At 45.9% G+C, this 22,965-nt stretch overlaps 1 protein-coding gene across 7 annotated transcripts in view; it reads right to left on the bottom strand.

Moving 5' to 3' along the window:
• AUTS2 (activator of transcription and developmental regulator AUTS2) overlaps positions 1-22,965 on the bottom strand; it is a 934,700-nt gene that overhangs the window by 16,341 nt on the left and 895,394 nt on the right. For all 7 annotated transcript variants that reach the window (XM_061605074.1, XM_061605072.1, XM_061605077.1 and 4 more), the window contains 5 exons: positions 19,927-19,998; positions 10,510-10,539; positions 8,755-8,826; positions 6,150-6,291; positions 4,544-4,621 (listed from right to left, as the gene is read on the bottom strand). In XM_061605074.1, coding sequence (XP_061461058.1) covers positions 4,544-4,621; positions 6,150-6,291; positions 8,755-8,826; positions 10,510-10,539; positions 19,927-19,998 — 394 coding nt within the window. The remainder of the gene's footprint in view (positions 1-4,543; positions 4,622-6,149; positions 6,292-8,754; positions 8,827-10,509; positions 10,540-19,926; positions 19,999-22,965) is intronic.

Raw genomic sequence — 22,965 nt, 5'->3', positions numbered from 1 at the left:
ACTGAGCACTGCACACCAGCATGCTACGTGTTCCCAGTAAAGGCATGGTTGATTTCTGACTATGGCTTACTCTTATGTGCAAACCAGGCCTGCAGAGCATAATCCCAACCCCACTTCCTTTCTCTCTCTCTCTCTCTCTCTCTCTGTCTCTCTGTCTCTCTCTCTCTCTCACACACACACACACACGCACGCACGCACGCATACACGCACACACACCAGCAGCAGCAGCAGCAACAACAACAACAATAATATTCCACCCTTTCTCCCAAAAGGAACAAATTAGCCATGCAGTTTAAGCATAGATGGAACAAAGGAAACTGCTTTATATCAAATCAGACTATCTAGCCCAGTACTGTTGACACAGACTGGCAGCAGCTCTCACGTCTACCTCAAGATAGTGGGGTTGAAACTGGGACTATTTTTTTTTGCATGCATCACAGGTGCTCTACCACTGAACTATGTTCCTCCCCATGACATCATAATCCCCCATTGAAAAGGTTACTTAGAATCCTAGAATCCTAGAAGAGTAGAGTTGGAAGGGGCCTATAAGGCCATCAAGTCCAACCCCCTGCTCAATGCAGGAATCCAGATCAAAGCATTCCCGACAGATGGCTGTCCAGCTGCCTCCAGTGTCGGAGAGCACGCCACTTCCCTAGGTAATTGGTTCCATTGTCGTATGGCTCTAACAGTTATCTTGTGGTTTTTTTAAAAAAATGCAACCCTAAGCATGTTAACAGCTGGTATAGCACAGTGGGGAGGAGAGCCTGGCTGGGAGTCCAGAGCCTGTGAGTTCAAATCCCTGCTTGTGTCTCCTGGGTGTCAAGGGCCAGCTAAAGATCACCCCCACAGTGAGTGGCTCGGGGGTTACGTGCCCTGCTGCCTGTGCAGCCGTGGGCAAGCTGCAGAGTCCCAAGGAGCCCAGTTGCCCCCCAGCTGGCAGTTGCAGACTAGGAAGGGGCTGGCTTGTGCAGCTGTGGCAAGCTGAGCAGGCCCTAGCCAGCTGGAGAGGACTAGCCTCAGAGGGAGGCAGTGGTAAATCCCCTCCGAATACTGCTTACCATGAACACCCTGTTCATAGAGTCACCATAAGTCGGGATCGACTTGAAGTCAGTCCATTTCATTTTTCCAGACATGTTAACTCAGAAGTAAGGGCAAGATTCAACTTGATTTTGTGCCGGGCTAGGGGGAGTTGAATGAGGCCCAGTCAGCAAAAGCCCCACATCCAAGCTGAGCCACGGAGCCGGCCAGCGCCGCTGGGGGTCCACCATGGACTGCCAGCCTGGCAGGTGAAGAGTTGGTGGAAGCCAGCGGTAGCCCCAAAAATGTGGTGTTCCAGGGGTGTGGTGGAGAAAGAGCTGTGGGGGGGGGACTTACATGAGATCCAACTCCCCCACGGAGCTCTTCCCTAGATCCTGCTCCACAAAAGAATACCACCAGCAACAGTGGTCTATGGGAAGTGCTTACTCCTCGGTAGGCCTATTCGTGGGAGCCAGCTCTTCCGATCTGGCTCCCACATGCGGCTCCTCATGGAGCCCCCATTCAGCTGGGCTGGTGGCTCCCGAATGGCAAATGAAGGCTTCTCCTTCGCTGCCCCCCCGCCAGCTACCCATAAGTTGGATTGCGCTGTAGGTCCCACTGAGTTCATAGTGCTTAGGATCACAGCCTAAAGCATTAACAGGACACAGTCATTAGTAATCAAACCATGTTGTATTGGTGACAGTCAGAAATATATATATGACCCATTTACTAATGAGTAACACTGTGTGGTATACAACACCAGTCCTAATCAGAACAGACCCATTGAAGTTAATGGACATGAGTGAGGTTCACTAATTTCAGCGGGTCTACTCTGAGCAGGGCTTTGTTGAATACAACCCACTATGTGGGAAAATCACTAAAACATGGTCAGTAGGGTTGCCAGGTTCAGGGCCTGAGACTGATCCTGTATCTTTAGGAGAAGAGAAAGTCAGCCGAGTGCAGGTGTTCTTGCAACACTGTAATGGGAAAAACCACAAGGTGGAATTCTCCCTTCCCCCTGCACAACTTTGAAAGATACAGAAGACCTCTTGGTTGCCAGGCCCAGCCTCCAAGGGGTCTTCTGTACCTTTAAAAGTTGTGCAGGGGGAAGGGAAAATTCCACCTTGTGGTTTTTCCCATTACAGTGTTGCAAGAACACCTGCACTTGGCTGGCTTTCTCTTCTCCTAAAGATACAGGATCAGTCTCAGGCCCTGAGCCTGGCAACCCTAATGGTCAGCCATTTTATTGTAATGGTTCTATTTTGTAAGTTGCCTTGTTGTCTCTCACGATGAAAAGCTGTCTATAAATAACTTAGACAAACAAATAACGAGGCAGGAGAAGAACAGCCAAACGGGGAGATCACATGAATTCATTAACTTCGTAATTAAAAATTGGATCCTGGGCTTGTCACCATGTGGCATAAGCTGCAGCAGGGACCCTTACTTTGACTTCTAAAAGCAGGAACTGATGAAACATTTGCTGCCATTTATCCCGAGACGAGTGAACTTTGGGAAGTCAGAGAGAGCAGATGCCTGAAGCCGTATTTACAGTGAGTTTACAGCCATCAGAGGAGGCATGCTATAGATTCACAGGAGACATCGTGTTCCACGCGGGCCTGTGACAGATATCACAAAAATTCTCCTCCTTCCTCTTTAGACCAAAGCCATTTGCTGCCCCATCAGGGATTAATGATGACCTATTTATTTCTCAAGAGCTGGTATAGCACAGTGGGGAGGAGAGCCTGGCTGGGAGTCCAGAGTCTGTGAGTTCAAATCCCCGCTCGTGTCTCCTGGGTGTCAAGGGCCAGCTAAAAATCACCCCACAGTGAGTGGCTCAGGCGTTACATGCCCTGCCACCTGTGCAGCCATGGGCAAGCGGCAGAGTCCCAAGGAGCCAGTTGCCCCCCAGCTGGCAGTTGCGGACAAGGAAGGGGCTGGCTTGTGCAGCTGTGGCAAGCTGAGCAGGCCCATGCCAGCTGGGGAGGACTAGCTTCAGAGGGAGGCAATGGGAAACTCCCTCTGAATACCGCTTACCATGAACACCCTATTCATAGGGTCGCCATAAATTGGGATCGACTTGAAGGCAGGCCATTTCCATTTCATTTATTTATCACATTTATACCCCATCTTAGCCCCTGTCAGTTCAAGAGCTCGCAGGCAGTCTTCCATCCAGGTGTAGGCCTCATCTGCACTCTATCTTTAAAGCTCTTTTTTTAGAGTGGTTTGACAATCCATCCCTCTTCCCAGGGAACTCTGGGAACGGTGGCTCTTTGAGGGAAAAAGCAGCTTCCTAACAACTCTCAGCACCTTTCACAAACTAAAGTTTCCCAGGAATCTTTGGGAAAAGCCATGACTGTTTAAAGTAGGATGATAACTACTTTGAATGTATAGTGCAGATGGAGCCTTGGGCTGCAATCCAAGACACACTTAACCTGGGAATAAGTCCCACTGAACCCAATGGATCTTACTTCAGAGTAGGCATGAATTGGATTGCAGCCTTCTGTTCTCTTTTCAGCGCCTGCTTAAAACATATTTTGTTTAGCCAAATCTATCCAGACGTGGAGATGGCAATGCGTTTTAATCTTTTTTAAGTCTACTGTTTATTCTAATTATCTTTTTAAATGTTTTAATCACTTGGTTTTAACCGGTTTGTCATCGATCGTTTCAACACATCTTAGAGATTTTATTACAATCAAGTGGTACAGAAATTTTGTTAAATAAATAAAAAAACCCAGTGTTCCCTGGGAAGGACTGCTTGTTAAAACTTGCTGGGAATTGTTCCTCTGGGAGTGGAACAGGGTTCTCCTAACAACTTTCAGTACCCAGGATGCTTTTTCAGGAGGGAAGGAGCCATGACTCTTTAAAGTGGTATCACAGTGCTTTCAGTGTATGGCGTGGATACAGCCGTAAGGTTCAGCAAGGCTTCTCCATCCTGAGCCTTCTGACTGTGCTGGAAATTACAGGTGGGCAATGTTGGGACCCTGACTGCCATCAGCGCCATCAGCATCGCTACAGGTCAGAGACAACGGGAGCTGCAGGCCAGTGACGCTGCCCTAAATCATGTAAAAATTCTCCTGCAATATGTTTTAGGAAATGTTCTGTAATCCATTTGCTTTTACTTTGATCTGTGTGTCTTCACTCACTTTGCAAATGCATAAATATGAACAAAATTTGTATTTTAGGTATGTAAATATAACAGTTTAATTTGTTTAGCTTTATTTTATCTCGGCAGAGCTAAGAATGTACTTATTCGCTTTGTACTTAATGCATTTCAATCTAGATTATTTCTTTTGTAATACTGAATTTATTTTATGTTTTTACATGGTTGGTTTGTGTCCTGCTTCAATTTATTACGTTTTGTAAACTGACTTCTCTTTCTTGTAAGCCACTTTGGGCACAGCTGGCTGTGGAAAGGTGGCATATAAGTAAACTCAATCCATCAATCAATCAAAAATTCTCTCAGGTGCGATGGGCTCATCGCCACAGTGACTTGGTGGTTCACTATAGGCCGGCAACGCCTACTTACCTAAATGGGCAGCTGGGTTGAGAAAGTTGCTGTGATGAGGGTGGGGGCCAAAAGGGGGTCCGGCAGGGTGGGTGGCACCTATCAAAACAAATACAAAAGCAACATATAAAACAACACTTGAGCAGCAGGCTCTGAGAAGAGCAGAACGCAAGAGCCTGCTGGATCAAGTCTAGTCCAGCATCCTGTTCTCACAGTGGCCAGCCAGAGGCCCATTATGGGAAACCAAAAGTTCCCCACACCTGCTTTAGGTAATGGGGAGATGGAGGACAGGGAAGCAAAAGAAACCGCCTTGCAACAAGGCAGACCCTTGGTCCATCCAGCCCAATACTGTCTATCCTGACTGGCAGCATCTCTCCAGGGCTCAGGCAGGAGTCCGTCCTCACCCTATCTGGGTGAATGAGAAGCATGCACTCTACATCTGAGCTATGGCCCTTTCCCTTGAACACCGGCCCACCAAGGGTATGTTGTTGAAAGCCCCACCAAAGCCCGGCAGGCGTGTGTATTTGGGGACTGGTTTTGCACAATAAAACACACGAGATCAAATATAAGGCTCCATCTGCGCTATACGTTTAAAGCAGCATCCCACCTCTTTAAACAGCCATGGCATCCCACAAAGAATCCTGGGAACTGTAGTTTGCTAAGGGTGCTAAGATCTGTCAGAAGACTCCTATCCCCCTCACAGAGCTACAATTTCTAGAGCTCCCTAGGAAGAGGGACTGATTTTTAAATCCCTCTGGCAACTGTAGCTCTGTGAGAGGAATAGCGCTCTTAACAAGGCACAGGCTCCCCGCTGCAGACATTCAGCCCCCACTGCATGGAGGGTGGTGGGGTTGGCAGTGGGGGCATGACTAAGGGTGCAGGTCCACTCTCACCCACACTTGATTCTAATCAGATGGAGGGTGAAGCAAATCGCTGATTAAATCACTCTTGCAAGTTGCCAACTTGGAGCTATCTGAGGTCCTGAAGTTTTAGCCTGACCCTACCTGTCACTTGCCTGACTAAGACTGCGATGCACACTTAACCCAGTGGCACTTACTTCTGAGTTGACATGTATTGGATTGCAGCCCAAGGCACCTTTCTAGCATCCTTCATACCCAATGGACTCCCCACTCATACAGCTGTATTGAACGTAAGTCCTACTTACAGTAGCATCATAGAGTAGTAGAGTTGGAAGGGTCCTATAAGGCTATCAAGTCCAACCGCCTGACAGGTGGCTGTCCAGCTACTTGTTGAATGCCTCCACTGAGTGTCTCCAATGCCTCTTGAATGACCCTTCAAAATTACTGAACCTAACTTAGTTATGTCTATTCACTTCAATGAGTCTTCTCTTTCTAGCACTGAATGACACCCATAGGCAGGACAGACTTTTTCCTACGTGTGTTTCCAGTTGTCCTTCAAAAGCATTCTGAGAAGATTGACCATCCTCTCAACCCACCTGATCCATTGCCAAGGGTGGCATCCAACTAAGTTTTTACTCAGTGCAGACCTACTGAAATTAACGGACCCAAGTTTGACACGACCACGGTTTTCAATGGGTCTGCTCTGAGCAGGGCTAGCATTGCCTACAACCCCAAATAAATAACGCATCAGTGGTGTGCATACTCACTGGCTGCAGAGAAGAGAGTGGAGGGCCGAGCCAAGTCATGGGGATGGTGGATGGCCCCAAAGAGACTAGGACCTGGTGGCCTGCTCAGGAATTCAGGTTTCAGGCCAAAATCTAGTTTATGGGGATCTGATTGCATCTGTTTCTGAAACCGGAAAAGGAAAGAAGAAAAAAGACCCCTAATCATAAACAAGGTATACATTTCTGACAGTCTCCTGAGGAAATGACATTGCTGGCAAGAATTCGTTCCATTACATTTTCACACAGCTATAGATGAAGTACTCTGGAAACCAAGGCGACGTCAGAGCGAGGAGAAGGAGACGTTCTAAAAAAACCTTGGTTGCCTGCAAGTTTTTTTTTTATGAAAAGGAAGTTAAGAAATCGACACCCATTGGAACATTTTTTACTTTATTTTATTTTAAGCAGATCTGTATGCCGCTTTTCATCACCAGGTGACCTCAAAGCAGCTTCCGTAGCAAGAATAAAACAATATAATAAAAACAATTCAGGACATGATAATAATAAGAAACTTCAACAGTATCAATAAATGACGCCACAAAATATCACAAAACAGGCTCAAATCTCAAATCGATCTAGTCTGCAAAAGCTAGAGAGAGAGAGGGGGGGGAGAGAGAGAGAGAGAGAGAGAGAGAGAGAGAGAGAGAGAGAGAGAGAACAAATATACAGTAGAGCCCCATCATTGTATAACTGTCCATGTCTCCAAGAGAGAAAGTTACACCACTAGGGCACCATGACAGAGAAGACCCTTCTCCAGACAGAGTGATGTAGGCACCCATCTGGTGATGGAGGAGTTCTTTCAGGCATTCCAATGAGCTCACAACAGCAGCCGTCTTGCTTCCTTGTGGCCACCCTGAGAAACCTACTTATAAGCTTAAGTCCTTACTGACACCGAATGGGCAGTGCCCAAGGCCGCTGCCTTGGACTCCTACAGCTACAGATCTTCTTGCTGGGCCACACCTCTGAGAGCTGCAGGTAGAGACAATTCTGCTGGGAGGCAGGCTGGCAGGCAGGCAAGGAAAGCAACAGGTATGTGCTCACAGGGTGCAGCAAATAGTTCCCAGTGACATATAAGTCAGGGATGGGGAACCTCTGTGCGGGGGGGGGGGCAAATGTGGCCCTCCAGGCCACTCTATCTGGCCCTTGGAACTCTCTCCAGGCTACACCCCTTCCCCAGCCACACCCTTCCCTGGCTCTGTTTTACAACCTCCCTGAGTGTTCTTGGCTGGCCTTGAACTTGATTTAAAAGATAATGCTGTTTGCTTGCCTGGATGGAAGGCAGAGAGTGATGGGTGAGCAAAGTAACATTTGTTTCTCCACCTACTTTTTACTTCTGGCCCTGCCCCACCACTGGCATGTGGCCCCCAGAAGGGAACGTGACCCTCAGGCTGGAAAAGGTTCCCCACCCCTGATATCTTAGAGCAGGTCAGACTATTTCTCTGTTTCGCCCAGGTGTGCAGAACCTTGCACCCTCCAGAGGTTGCTTACTACAACTCCCATCATCTCTGGGCATTGGCCATGCCGGCTGCGACTAATGGGACTTGTAGTTCAGCAACATCTGGAGGGCCAAAGGTTCTCCATCTATGATCTAGACCTACTCTGAATCACAGTGGATCTTCGGGAATGAAAGGTCTTTTCCATCAGCTGCTATGTTGATCCTTGTGATGTCCCTGTATTTTAATATCTGTAAATATGGTAAGTGCGGGTTTATTAAGTGATATGTGGTAAGTGACTGAGTAAGAGGCGGGAGTACATGAGCTAGAATGCTGGAGAATGTTGGATGACGATTGGCTGAGTGTTTGAATGGCTGAAGGTATAAATGAGAGGATGACAGTTGAGTTGTGGGGGAGTTGTTGGCGATTGGTTGTGGAGTGTGGATTGGAGTTGGTTGTGGGTTGGATTATATTTGGCTGGTGTTTAGGCAGCATATATAAGACTGGAAACATAAAGAGTGACACTAAATGAAACCATACGCTTGTTGAACATTCCTGAAGTAATCTTGTTATTTCCTGGTGTTATCAAATAAATACTTTTATTGGTTTACCAAAAGCCTGATCCTTGGCTGGGGATACACAGACCAGAAGGGAGGGCAGGGTAATTACCAAGGCTGGAGGGAAACTGTATCAAATAAATGGTGGCAGCGGTGAAGGGAGATATTCTAACATCGTCAGATATCCAGAGCAATCCAGGATTGTATGCTTTATAGACAAAGATACAAGGGGGTTGTGGACAGCAAGGGCACCCAGACACAAAGTAACAAGCCATAGGGAGACTAAGGCGAAGTCTCTAGCAGTATTGCTCACAGGGAGTGACTGGTGGTGCTGCCTAGCAGTGGGATCTTGTGAGATCTGTGCTAGAGCGTGTGAGAGAACAAATAAAAACCGAGATCCTGACAGGTGGTGGCCCTGGTGGGAGTATCACAGGTAGAGTCAGCTGGTGGGATCGTCACAATCCTCCTAAGTTGAAATGCCAAGGCTGGAATCTGGGCTGGGACCTCATTCATGCAATGCACATTGAGTTCTTCTCCCTCCCGATAAACATGCTCGTTTGTGTTCCTTTTAGATGGCTCCGCCTGCCCGAATGGACTCACCTTGACTTTCTGCTGATGATGGTATATCTGCCAAGCAATATGAACATGCATAGCACACCATTTTCCTGGTTTCTATATAAGAAGCAAAACACAAAAGAGGTGATCAACATGGTGTCTGACCGGATCATGACCTGCTTAGCTGCACCACTGTTGCTATATAAGAAAATAAGAACAGCCGTGGTGGATCAGGCCAGTGGCCCATCTAGTCCAGCACAGTGTTCTCATAGTGGCCAAACAAATGCCTATTTAAAAAACCCTTCCTGCGGTTTCCAACATCTGGTTCGAAGAGGTAGACTACCTCTGACAGTGGAGGTTGCACCTTCAAACCATGCACTAGGACAAACATGAAGCACTCGGAGCTGGTGAAGGAGACAATTCACACATTAGAAGTGAGCGTAGAGTGGAAGCCAGTAAACCAGGAATGGGAAATTTGGAGCCTCCAGCTGTTGTTGGATTCCATTTCTCATCAGTCCCAGCCAGCAACGGTCAAGAATGATGAGAACTGAAGTGCAAGAACGCATGGTGTGCCACAGGTTTCCAGTTTCTACTCTAAACTTACCACCAATGTACCCATACCATTCCATCTGTGGAATCTGACTACATGGCAAGATTAATCTGATCATGTCCCTACTATCCTACATATCCATTCAGTTGCAGGGATAAAGTAAAAATTCCCCTTGCTGCAGGTTGTAGCTAACTAAGTTCTACTCAAGAGTAGACCCACTGAAGTTAATGGATCCAAGTTAGTCAGGACCATTAATTTCAATGGGTCTACTATGAGTAGAACTATCATTAGGCACAACATATGGATGGTGCGTATGATTGGTCCTTTTGTGACTGCATTCATTTCATGGTTGCTTTATAAGAGGCCACCACAGGATGAACAGTCATCTGGACACACTCCAGCTGAAGTCCTAGCGAGATGACTTCACTCAATCAATGTGGCATGATGAACAGGCTATTTGAATACACCAACAAATGATGGTAGCTGGTATATAAACTCAACAGCGCACACTTGAAGTCTTGAGTAGTTAAACATGTTGTTGTGGGGATGCAATAAACACACTTACCATATTGATATGGTAAGCTAACATCATAAGGACTTGGTAAAAATGTTCACGGTGTGAACAGAGTGCATTTGCACCTCTCTGCATTTTTCAGAAAGGACATGCATTTATGCTCCCTCTGCAGCTGGGTATATAGCACCCTAATCATAATACAACCTCCAAAATGACCCCATAACCAAGTAGCTCCTTTTATTCTAGGCTTCCATTCCATACAACCTCCCTCCTTATGAGGCCCTTCTTGGCTGAACCTAAGAAGAGTCATCACAGAATTGCAGAATAGTAGATTTAGAAGGGTCCTATAGGGGCCATTGAGTCCTGCTGGATGGCCCATCTAGTCTACAGCTTTGGCTAAGTTGGGTAGGAATAAAAAATGCAAATATTCTAGGAAAAGGAAGTACAACTTTAATTCAATATCACAACGTAAGAATGTGGTCAAAATTACAAAGATAATAGACTTGTTTATTTAGGCCAAAGCCTGATCAAAATCATTATATAGATAGCAATAACATTGGTAAAGACCAGCAGAATCACAGAATTGTAGAACGGAGTCAAATTGATCAAAATAGATCAAATTACATAGATAGTATAATATCAAATCCACTTGTCTATTCAGTTATACAAGCACCCCTACTGGTAACTCACTGGGAAAGACAAACAGAAGTCAAACAAGACTTAGGGGCCTTCTTACCCTCAGCATGGGCCTGAAAGGATCTGTCAGCTGCAAAGAGAAAGAGAGAGGGAAAGTAAATAAAAGCCCGGTCACTCAAACAGTTGTTCATCTAATCTGCACTGCTTCATTAGGAAAGCGGAAATGAAAATATTAGCATTTCTATTTCATTTGTAGCCTCTTTCAACATCTAAGCAGATTTGGGACCAGGCGACTTGAGAGACCGCCTTGTCCTTCACATACCCAGTAGGTCACTGTGGTCTGTGACAGCAGCTTCTCCTGCAGGGTTTAGAGATCAGAAGACAGCGTCACAGTAACTCAAAGCAGAGGTCTCAGGGTGGCTGCTCCCGTTTGGTGGAACAGCGTTCCTAAAGAGATATGCCGGGCGCCCACTATCTGCACTTCCCGGAAATAACAGGAGATATTTTTGTTCCATAAAGCCTTCCCAGCCGGATGAAGAGGGTTCTGCCACAGAAGTCTATGTGGCATTGTTTTTGTTTTGTTTTATCTGCTGGTTTTTGTGTTTTAAACTGCTTTTAGCATACATCACCTTGAGACACTTGTGTAGAAGGCAATCAATAATTATTGTTGTTACTACTCTTCAAGTACATGAAAGGATGCCCAGAGCTTGGAAAAGTTACTTTTTGGAACTACAACTCCCATTAGCCCAATCCAGTGGCCATGCTGGCTGGGGCTGATGGGAGTTGTAGTTCAAAAAAGTAACTTTTCCAAGCTCTGAGGATGCCACACAGAGGAGGGCCGGGATCTCTTCTCGATCGTCCCAGAGTGCAGGACATGGAATAATGGGCTCAAGTTGCAGGAAGCCAGATTTCGACTGGACATCAGGAAAACCTAACTGTTAGAGCCATACAGCAATGGAGGCAATGGCCTAGAGAGGTAGTGGGCTCTCTGACACTGGAGGCCTTCAAGAGGCAGCTGGACAGCCATTTGTTGGGAATGCTTTGATTTGGATTCCTGCATTGAACAGGGGCTTGGACTTGATGGCCTTTTAGTCCCCTTCCAACTCTACTATTCTATGATTCTATGATATTACTACTACTACTACTACTACTACCACCACCACCAATTTTGCTTCACCTTGACAGTAAGTTACTCCTCTCCTACTACTGCTACTGCTACTACTACTAATTTTGTTTCATCTTGACAATAAATTACTCCATTCACTGTTTTCTGCTCCTCTGTATCAGGGGTGTCCCTTGTGTCCTTCCAGATGTGATTAAACAACAACTCCCATCATCCCTGGTCATTGGCCATGCTGGCTGGGGCTAATGGGAATTGGGAGTCCAACAGCATCTGGAGGGCCAAAGGCTCTCCACCCCTGTTCTCTCTATGTGTTATTGCTTTCAAATGTTGTCAACCCAGCAAACATGGCCCTGAGAAGCATTCTCACCTGGAGCTTTGCTTGTTAATTCATGTAACACTGTAAAATGGAAAACACCGTGTGTGTTTTAAAATGACCTTTTTGTGGCTGACTAGCAATAGGGATATAGAGAGGGAGGGCGGTGTTTTGGAAGTGGGTGAATTGTCCATGTACAATTGTTAATGGAGGAACATCAGTAACTAACTACACCAGGAGAAGCCAACATAGTGCCCTTCAGATATCATTGGACTAAAACCTGTGTGAGGAACCTTTGGCCCTTCAGATGCTGTGGAATCAAAGAATTGTAGAATTTGAAGGAGCCTATAAGGCTATCATATTCAACCCCCTGGTCAGTGCAGGAATCTAACTTAAAGCATCCCCAACAGGTGGCTGGCCAGCTGTCTCTTGAAGGCCTCCAGTGTTGGAGAGCCCACCACTTCCCTAGGTCATTCCTTCCATTATTGTACCACTCTAACAGTTAGGAGGGTTTTTCTGATGTTCCACCAAAATCTGGCTTCCCGCAACTTGAGCACATTATTCCGCGTCCTTTGGGACAATCGAGAAGAGATCCCGGCTCTCCTCTATGTGACAACCTTTCAAGTACTTGAACAGCGCTCTCCTATCTCCCCTCAGTCTTCTCTTCTCCAGGCTAAATATGCCCTGTTCTTTCAGTCTCTCCTCACAGGGCTTTGTTTCCAGTCCCCTGAGCATCCTTGTTGCCATCCTCTGAACCTGTTCCAGTTTGTCTGCATCCCTCTCAAAGTGCAGTGTCCAGAACTGGACGCAGGACTCAAGATGAGGCCTAACCAATGCCAAATAACCACTGCCGCCCTGGGCTCCTGCTGGGAGGAAGGGTGGGATATAAATCAAATAATAAATGAATAAATAAATAAAATAGAGGGGAACATTGGCCATGCTTGTTGGGGCTGATGGAAGGTGTAGTTCAAGCAACACCTAGAAGGCCAAAGGTTCTCCAGCCCTGAACTACAACTTCCATAAACTCTGAACATTGGCCATGTGGGCTGGTGCTGATGGGGGTTGGGAGTTCAAATAACACTAGGAGGACACTACTTTGGCTCATGATGGACCACACATTTCCCCCCTTTTAAAACAAGCTATGAGACACCCAACTGTAAAATCAGGGAAGATTATACAGACTGGTATGTATGAGTTGCTCTGTGATGCACCATCCTAGATTTAAAACACGGATTTTCACACTGGAACAAATGTGGATGAAGACTATTTATAGAAAAACACTCGTTGGTTCCGCCTTTCTCCCCACTCAATAAATCTTCTTTACATTTTGGGTTCTACTTTCATTTCATTTTGATTCCACCAGAAATTGCAACTGTAGATTAATTCAACAGTTCCATTTTGCGCTCTCTTCCATTAAATGCCTAATATGTAGAATTACTGAAAGATTAAGGAAACGAGAGGTACTCTAAAGGAAATCAAAGTATCGCTTTCATGGTATCCAAATTAGAAATTGACTTGGAGCTTTATTTGGTCTTGGACGATGATTTTTATTGTAATTTGTATTAGAATTTCAAGAGTTCGTTTTATTAAAATGTGTCTCAACTATGCCTTCTCAAAGAAAATTTGATGAATTCTTAATTCAGGGTAGAGATTTGTCAGTACTGATCCAATAAATGTTTTGCTTTTTGACTTCAATACATTCAGAGTGCCCAATTTGCTGTTCAGGATGAAAACATAGGAAGGAATTAATGGAGGTTGATGTGGCAGTTTGCCATTTTTTATGCCATTGAAGGCAGGAATTATACCAGGGGTGGCAATCTGTGGCCCTCCAGACGTTACTGGCCTACAACTCCCATTAGCCCTGACTATTGGCCATGCTGGCTGGGGCTGATGGAAATCCAACAGCATCTGGAAGGCCACAGGTTCCCCATCCCTTGCTATTCACAAATAGGGATGGCACACAAAGAATGGAGCAAGGTCATGCCTTCTAGCCATGCCCCCAACATTTTGCACCTTCTTGGCTTTGTCCCCTATACATTAGGCTGTAGCCAACTAAGTTCTACAAATAGTAGACCCATTAAAACAAATGAACCTACATTAGCCATGCCCGCTGTCCATGGAGGCTCAGGTCTCGGCTGTGAGCTGGGCGGCGCTATATCAACTGCATCTGATACGGAGGCTGCGCCCCTACCTTCCCAACCATCTGCCCCCATTGGTGGTACATGCCCTGGTCTCCTCTCGCCTAGACTACTGTAATGCGCTCTACGTGGGACTACCCTTGAAAATGGTCTGGAAGCTGCAACTGGTACAGAACGCGGCGGCGCGCCTGATTAAAGGCAGCCGCCGGCGAGATCACATCACTCCAGTGCTAAAAGAGTTGCACTGGTTACCAGTTGCTTACCAGGCCCAATTCAAGGTGTTGGATTTGGCCTTTAAATCCCTACACGGTTTCAGCCCAGTCTATCTGAAGGAGCGCTCCAGCATCATCAGGGATGCCGCCCAACAAGATCAGCCTCAAAAGACCTTCTCTCCATCCCACCAGTTAAAACAGCCAGACTGGTGAGGACTTGGGACAGGGCTTTTTCAATTGTGGCCCCCACCCTGTGGAACTCCCTCCCAAATGATCTCTGCCATGCCCCTTCTATGATGGGCTTCTGCTGGGCCTTGAAGACCTGGCTCTTCAGGCAGGCTTTTGGGGTGGGTTAGGTTTTATTATTCTGGTTCGAGATTTCAAATGTTTTAATGTATTTGGATGTTTTATATTGTACGTCGGAAACCAGCCAGATGGGCAACTAATAAATTTAATAATAAATAAATAATTTCAGTGGGTTTACTCTGAGTAGAACTAACACTGCACACAACCCACTGAGTGAGAACATCTACCAAGGAGTGCTTTTTAACATCTATGTGAAGCTGCTGGGAGCCATCATCAGGAGTTTTGGGCTGCAGTGCCATCAATATGCAGATGACACTCAGCTTTATCTCTCCTTTAAATCCTCACCAGAGTTGGCTGTGCAGACCATGTCCAAGTGCCTGGAGTCCGTGAGTGGATGGATGGGCAAGAACTGGCTGAAACTGAACCCCGATAAGACCGAGGTGTTGCTAGTGGGTGACAAAAGAAGGCTGGGAGACATTGACTTGGTACTTAATGGGGTGAAATTACCCCTGAAGGACCAGGTCCGCAGCCTGGGGGTCATTCTCGACTCCCAGCTGTCCATGGAGGCTCAGGTTTCGGCAGTGAGCCGGGCGACATGGTATCAATTACATCTGATACAGAGGCTGCGACCCTAACTTCCTGTCCATCTGCTCCCACAGGTGATACATGCCCTGGTCTCCTCTCGTCTGGACTACTGTAATGCGCTCTATGAGGGGTTACCCTTGAAAACGGTTCGGAAACTGCAGCTGGTACAAAATGCGGCGGCACGCTTAATTAAGCATAGCTGTCGCCGGGATCATATCACCCCAGTGTTAATAGACCTACACTGGCTACCCGTGGTTTACCGGGCCCAATTCAAGGTGTTGGTTTTGACCTTTAAAGCCCTATACGGTTTCGGCCCAGTTTATCTGAAGGACCGCCTCCAGTATCACCAAGTAGGCCGCCTCACAAGATCAGCCACACAGGACCTCCTCTCGGTCCCGCCAGTCAAAACAGCTAGGCTCTCGGTTGTGGCCCCCACCCTCTGGAACTCTCTCCCTTATGATCTTCGTCATGCCTCCTCCCTGATGGGTTTCTGCCAAGCTTTAAAGACCTGGCTATTCAGGCAGGCCTACAAGAATTTTGGGGTAGATTAGCTTTTTGATATATTATTGATGGTTGATGTTAGAGTAATTGATTATTGTGTTTTTATATTGTATATTGCATTTTATTGTATATTGTATTTTATTTTATATTGTGTAAGTCGCCTAGAGTGTCCGTCAATTCGGACAGATAGGCGACTAACAAATAAAATTTATTATTTATTATTATTATTATTTTATATTTGAGCAGCTACAGGTCCACACCAACCAGGACCTGTTAGAAGGCCTATGCATCTGTTCGCAAGTGTCCACTCTTTATGCGTGGACAAGTGAGAGAGACAGTGAGTCATGTGAATGTCAGGACGCGGCATAGAAGCGTGGTTCCAGTAAGATCATAAAAAGAGCCTGCTGGATCAGGTCAGGCCAGTGGCCCATCTAGTCAACAACCTGTTCTCACGGTGGCCAACCAGATGCCCCAATGGGAAGCCCTCACACAGGACTGGAGCGCAAGAGAATTCTGCCCTCCTGTGGTTTCCAGCAACTGGTATTCAGAAGCATATGGCCTCCGACCATGGAGGGAGAGCATAGCCTTCACGGCTAGTAGCCATTGATAGCTTTATCCTCCATAAATCCGTCTTCCTGGGATATATCTACATGCTGGGCAACAACTTTTTCAACCTGATCACTTGCTTGGATTAGCTTATTTAAATGCTTATAAGTCGTCTTCCTGGATGAAATCACATGCCTTTGGTGGATCTATGGTTGCTGCCTTTGGGATTTATTTATTGGAATTACATCCCACTCTATCCCATGAAGCAGCTTCCAACAGTTTTTCTAAACCAGGAATGAGGAACTTGTGGCCCTCCAGGGCTTTTGGGACTACAGCTCCCATCATCCTTGAACATTGGCCATGCAGCTTATGCTGATGGGAGATGGAGCTCAACAACCTCTGGAGGGCCACGGATGCTCCCCTAAACTGGTCTAAATACTCATTAGATTTAACCTCTGGTTCATCTTGAACTATGTTTTGCACCCCTTGTCTTCCTTTGCTGGGAACTGACCAGTGTCTGTCCTGGACCACCATAGAATAAGAGAGCCCACCACCTCTCTAGGTCATTGGCTCCATTGTTGTACTGCTCTTATAGTGAGGAAGTTTTTCCTGATGTTCAGTCAAAGTCTGGCTTCCTGCAACTTGAGCTCATTATTCCATGTCTTGCATTCTAGGATGATCGAGAAGAGATCCCAGCCCTCTTCTGTGTGACAACCTCTCAAGTACTTGACAGCTATCCTATCTCCCCTCAGTCTTCTCTTCTCAAAGCTAAACATGTCTACTTCTTTAAGTTCAGGGAACTAGTACTTTACACGATATGGAAACTACACTTCTGTTAATGCAGCCTAAGAACATAAGAACATAAGAACATAAGAAGAGCCTGCTGGATCAGGCCAGTGGCCCATCTAGTCCCGCATCCTGTTCTCACAGTGGCCAACCAGGTGCCTGGGGGAAGCCCGCAAGCAGGACCCGAGTGCAAGAACACTCTCCCCTCCTGAGGCTTCCGGCAACTGGTTTTCAGAAGCATGCTGCCTCTGACTAGGGTGGCACAGCACAGCCATCACGACTAGTAGCCATTGATAGCCCTGTCCTCCATGAATTTGTCTAATCTTCTTTTAAAGCCATCCAAGCTGGTGGCCATTACTGCATCTTGTGGGAGCAAATTCCATAGTTTAACTATGCGCTGAGTAAAGAAGTACTTCCTTTTGTCTGTCCTGAATCTTCCAACATTCAGCTTCTTTGAATGTCCACGAGTTCTAGTATTATGAGAGAGGGAGAAGAACTTTTCTCTATCCACTTTCTCAATGCCATGCATAATTTTATACACTTCTATCATGTCTTTCTCTAAACTAAAAAGCCCCAAATGCTGCAACCTTTCCTCGTAAGGGAGTCGCTCCATCCCCTTGATCATTCTGGTTGCCCTCTTCTGAACCTTTTCCACCTCTATAATATCCTTTTTGAGATGAGGCAACCAGAACTGTACACAGTATTCCAAATGCGGCCGCACCATACATTTATACAACGGCATTATGATATCGGCTGTTTTATTTTCAATACCTTTCCTAATTATCGCTAGCATGGAATTTGCCTTTTTCACAGCTGCCGCACACTGGGTCGACATTTTCATCATGCTGTCCACTACAACCCCGAGGTCTCTCTCCTGGTTGGTCACCGCCAGTTCAGACCCCATGAGCGTATATGTGAAATTCAGATTTTTTGCTCCAATAAGCATAATTTTACACTTGTTTATATTGAATTGCATTTGCCATTTTTCCGCCCATACTCAGTTTGGAGAGGTCTTTTTGGAGCTCTTCGCAATCCCTTTTTGTTTTAACAACCCTGAACAATTTAGTGTCATCAGCAAACTTGGCCACTTCACTGCTCACTCCTAATTCTAGGTCATTAATGAACAAGTTGAAAAGTACAGGTCCCAATACCGATCCTTGAGGAACTCCACTTTCTACAGCCCTCCATTGGGAGAACTGGCCGTTTATTCCTACTCTCTGCTTTCTGCTTCTTAAGCAATTCCTTATCCACAAGAGGACCTCTCCTCGTATTCCATGACTGCTAAGCTTCCTCAGAAGTCTTTGGTGAGGTACCTTGTCAAAAGCTTTTTGAAAGTCTTAAGTACACTATGTCCACTGGATCACCTCTATCTATATGCTTGTTGACACTCTCAAAGAATTCTAATAGGTTACTGAGACAGGACTTTCCCTTGCAGAAGCCATGCTGGCTCTGCTTCAGCAAGGCTTGTTCTTCTATGTGCTTAGTTAATCTAGCTTTAATAATACTTTCTACCAGTTTCCAGGGACAGAAGTTAAGCTAACTGGCCTGTAATTTCCGGGATCCCCTCTGGATCCCTTTTTGAAGATTGGCGTTACATTTGCCACTTTCCAGTCCTCAGGCACGGAGGAGGACCCAAGGGACAAGTTACATATTTTAGTTAGCAGATCAGCAATTTCACCTTTGAGTTCTTTGAGAACTCTCGGGTGGATGCCATCCGGGCCCGGTGATTTGTCAGTTTTTATATTGTCCATTAAGCTTAGAACTTCCTCTCTCGTTACCACTATTTGTCTCAGTTCCTCAGAATCCCTTCCTGCAAATGTTAGTTCAGGTTCAGGGATCTGCCCTATATCTTCCACTGTGAAGACAGATGCAAAGAATTCATTTAGCTTCTCTGCAATCTCCTTATCGTTCTTTAGGACACCTTTGACTCCCTTATCATCCAAGGGTCCAATTGTCTCCCTAGATGGTCTCCTGCTTTGAATGTATTTATAGAATTTTTTGTTGTTGGTTTTTATGTTCTTAGCAATGTGCTCCTCAAATTCTTTTTTAGCATCCCTTATTGTCTTCTTGCATTTCTTTTGCCAGAGTTTGTGTTCTTTTTTATTTTCTTCATTCGGACAAGACTTCCATTTTTTGAAGGAAGACTTTTTGCCTCTTAGAGCTTCCTTGACTTTGCTCGTTAACCATGCTGGCATCTTCTTGGCACTGGCGGTACCTTTTCTGATCTGCGGTATGCACTCCAGTTGAGCTTCTAATATAGTGTTTTTAAACAACTTCCAAGCATTTTCGAGTGATGTGACCCTCTGGACTTTGTTTTTCAGCTTTCTTTTTACCAATCCCCTCATTTCAAATGCCTAAAATAGCATTTGCGTTTTTTGCAGCCACATTGCACTGTTGGCTCATATTCAGCTTGTGATCAAGAACAATTCCAAGATCTTTCTTGCACGTAGTATTGCTGAGCCAAGTATCCCCCATTTTATAACTGTGTATTTGGTTTCTTTCTCTTAGGTGTAAAACTTTTCACTTAGCCCTGTTAATTTTGCCAACCTGGGCTCCTGCTGGGAGGAAGGGCAGGATACAAATTAATTAAATAAATAATAAATAAATTTTCATTCAGTTGTTTTCAGTCCAATGCTCCAGCCTATCAACATCCCTTTGAATACCTTAAGACTCACTCTGCAACAGACAACCAGTACCTCCACAGACCTGAAACCTAACTACTTGGAGGCTTCACTCAGCAAGGCTCAGACAGTTGTTGCGTTCACTTCAGTGTTGCATAGAGATCGGGAATACCGGGACACTGAATGACAAATGCTGGTTGGATCCTGTGCCTGCGGTATTCTAAATTCCAGACTTCATCATTTTAAACACAAATCAGATGAGCATTTAGAAGGATGTGCAGACACAGCAGTAAAGGGCAGAGCAAGGCTGAGTACCTCAATTTCATTCCCCATGCACTGAATGAATGGCATTTGGTTTTAAGAGGGTATAATGTTTCAGAACTTACCCTGGGATCTTTCTGCAGAAGGGTGTGTGGGACAGCTCCGGGTCTTGCTGCAACATCAATAGGATTGGAAGTCTACAAATGTTGTGCACACAAAAAACAATAGTTGTGTAAATTTATATGCAAACTGAAAAAAACCTGAACAGTTGTGTAAATCTATGTGAATTTTTTAAAAAAACAAAAACAAAACCCAAACAGCCAAAATAATTGTGCAGTAAGCACGGCTCTCTTTTTTGAAAATAAAATAAAGGAGCACAAGATTATCTATCTATTTGACAGCACTAGGGATGTGAAACCTGGCACTCTCCAGATGCTTTGGACCATAACTCTCATCAGCTCCGGCCCGCATGGCCTATGGTCAGAAATTATGGGAGCTGGAGTCCAGAAACATCTGCAGGGCCAAAGGATCTGAACCCCTGAGCTCTAGCAACAAATACTCTGAGATGCCATCCCCAGGGAGACTTGCCTGGTGCCTCTTTGCCATAATCTCTGCCCTAGATACATATCAATTGTATTTCCCATTTATTTCTTAAAATCAGTTTTAGCCTTTTGCAATCAGTTGTCAAATTGTTTAGCCTTTAAAATGATCTCCGCTGTTTCACTTTGGCGCTACATCACGTTTTTATATTTGTGAGCTTCCAAAATGGTTTTATTTTTGTGCTGTAAGATACCCAGAGAACATTTTGTTATGGGGCAGCCTTAAATGGTGTGTGGGACAGCTCTGGGACTCGCGGCGAGATCGATAGGATTAGAAGTCTACAAATGCATCCTTAAATGGTGAAAAAACCATCACTCTCTCACCATTGTACCCAAGCATGCTCATGAGATGCACAAATGCCTTTTGTCCATTGCTTCTCTCTCTCTTTCTCCCCCCCCCCAAAACTCTCTTGTGTTCACAGGCTGTTGTTCCTCAGGCACAGCTTCTCCAGATGACCCACAGTTGTTGCTGCAGCCAGGCCCCACTAAGCTAGAAACACTGCAGCCTCCCCCTCCCCCTCCCCCTATGGAGGTGCCGATGCATGCTGCAATTTTTAAAAACTTGAAACATTCACACTGTGGCTGTGAACACACTAGCTGCCTACTCCAAAAAGTTTCCATTAGCCACACCCGGAGGGGGAATGGGTCGATCTGCAGATCAGTTGCAAAATCTCTTTGAAGCTGATTCCACTAGGTTTTACAGTAAAAAGAGATGGAGTTTGATTAGCATTGTGTGCCCCTGTTTTCAGAAGACATAGGTGGAGATGCACTGGAACTGGCAGAACAGTGGGTCTTGCTTATTCGTTTGCCAGGTCAGACAGGAGATGCCCCCTTGCACCACTAGGGGGCCCTGTAGCACTCTTAGGGTAGATTCTCTGACAGCCTCTGCTGGACCACAAACCCAAGCATCTCCTGTTGCAATACCTCCCTGCTCAGCAGGATGAGGACTACAGTCCGTCCAAGAGCTGACGGGCTCCAATTGACACAGAAGCAATGATTATCATCAGAATACAGGCTCTCCACCAAAGGAGGCAGGAGAGCTGGTGGACAGGGAGCGGAGGGGGAATGCCAACCCAGAGGGGAAGAGAGCCCAGCTGGATAGCTCTAGGAGAGAAACACAAGTTGGGGCAGTAGAAGAAAGCAGGGCCAAACAGTAAACATTGGGACAGTCACCAAGAATGGAGGTCAGAGAGGGGTCAGGGCTCATATCCAAGCAGCTGAGTGTAGCTGTGGGTGTTGAAGAGGCTTCAAGTGTTGCGACAGAGCTGGGACGAGGGGACATAACTGAGAACCAATGGAAGGGGAACATAAGAACACATGAAGAGTCTGCTGGATCAGGCCAGTGGCCTCTCTAGTCCAGCATCCTGTTCTCACGGTGGCCAACCAGATGCCTTTGGGAAGCCACAAGCAGGACTTGAGTGCAACAGTGCTCTCCTCTCTTGTGGTTTCCAGAAACGGGTATTCAGAAGCAATTCAGAACATGTCCATCAGAGTTAGCAGCCACTGACCATCTTATCCTCCATGAATTTGGTGACAAGGGCATGCATATATCCTACTGGCCTAAGGCCCTGTGCTTGTACCTTCCATGGGGAGAGACCCTCTACCCCTTGGACCATTCCTTCCCCCCCCCCACAACAACAGCCAATCACAGGTGAATAACCTATCTCCTAATTTAGATAACTTCTGGTTGATAGGATGATATGTCTTGGAGGCCCATAGGTATGTAACATTTGTTGACAGAGTTGTTTTAAGTTTCAGCAAAGCATTTGACGAAGTCCCCCACGACCTTTTGAATAGCAAACTAGTCAAATGCGGACTACATGGAAATACTGTCAGGTGGATTCACAACTGGTTGGAAAACCGTACTCAAAGAGTGGTCATTGGTGGCTCTGCTTTACACTGGAAGGAGGTTTCAAGTGGAGTGCCACAGGGTTCTGTCCTGGGGCCGATACTCTTCAACATTTTTATCAATGACTTAGATGTTGGGGTGGAGGGAAGCCTTATGAAGTTTGCGGATGATACGAAACTGGGAGGGATAGCTAACACAATGGAAGACAGGAATAAAATCCAAAGGGACCTGGATAGACTAGAAAATTGGGCTGAAATTAATAAAATGACATTCAATAAAGACAAATGCAGGATTCTGCATTTAGGCCACAAAAACAAAATGCACAGTTACAGGATGGGAAATACCCGGCTTAGCAGTAGTGCGTGTGAGAAGGACCTTGGAATTGTAGTGGATCGCAAGTTGAACATGACCCAGCAGTGTGATGCTGCGGCAAAAAAGGCCAATGCGGTTTTGGGATGTATAAACAGAGCTATAGTTTCCAGGTCGAGGGAAGTAATAGTCCCACTATATTCTGCATTGGTCAGGCCTCATCTGGAATACTGCGTTCAGTTCTCGGCGCCTCATTTTAAGAAAGATATAGACAAGTTAGAGTGGGTTCAGAAGAGGGCAACGAGGATGATAGCTGGTATGGAGAACAAGTCTTATGAGGAAAGGTTGAAGGAACTTGGCATGTTCAGTCTGGTGAAGAGAAGGCTGAGGGGTGACATGATTGCACT

This window comes from Rhineura floridana, chromosome 21, assembly GCF_030035675.1.
Source record: "Rhineura floridana isolate rRhiFlo1 chromosome 21, rRhiFlo1.hap2, whole genome shotgun sequence".
Taxonomy (NCBI): Eukaryota; Metazoa; Chordata; class Lepidosauria; order Squamata; family Rhineuridae; genus Rhineura; species Rhineura floridana.
The sequence above is the reverse complement of the archived record's forward strand: the minus strand, read 5'-3'. Positions and strand labels throughout refer to the sequence as shown.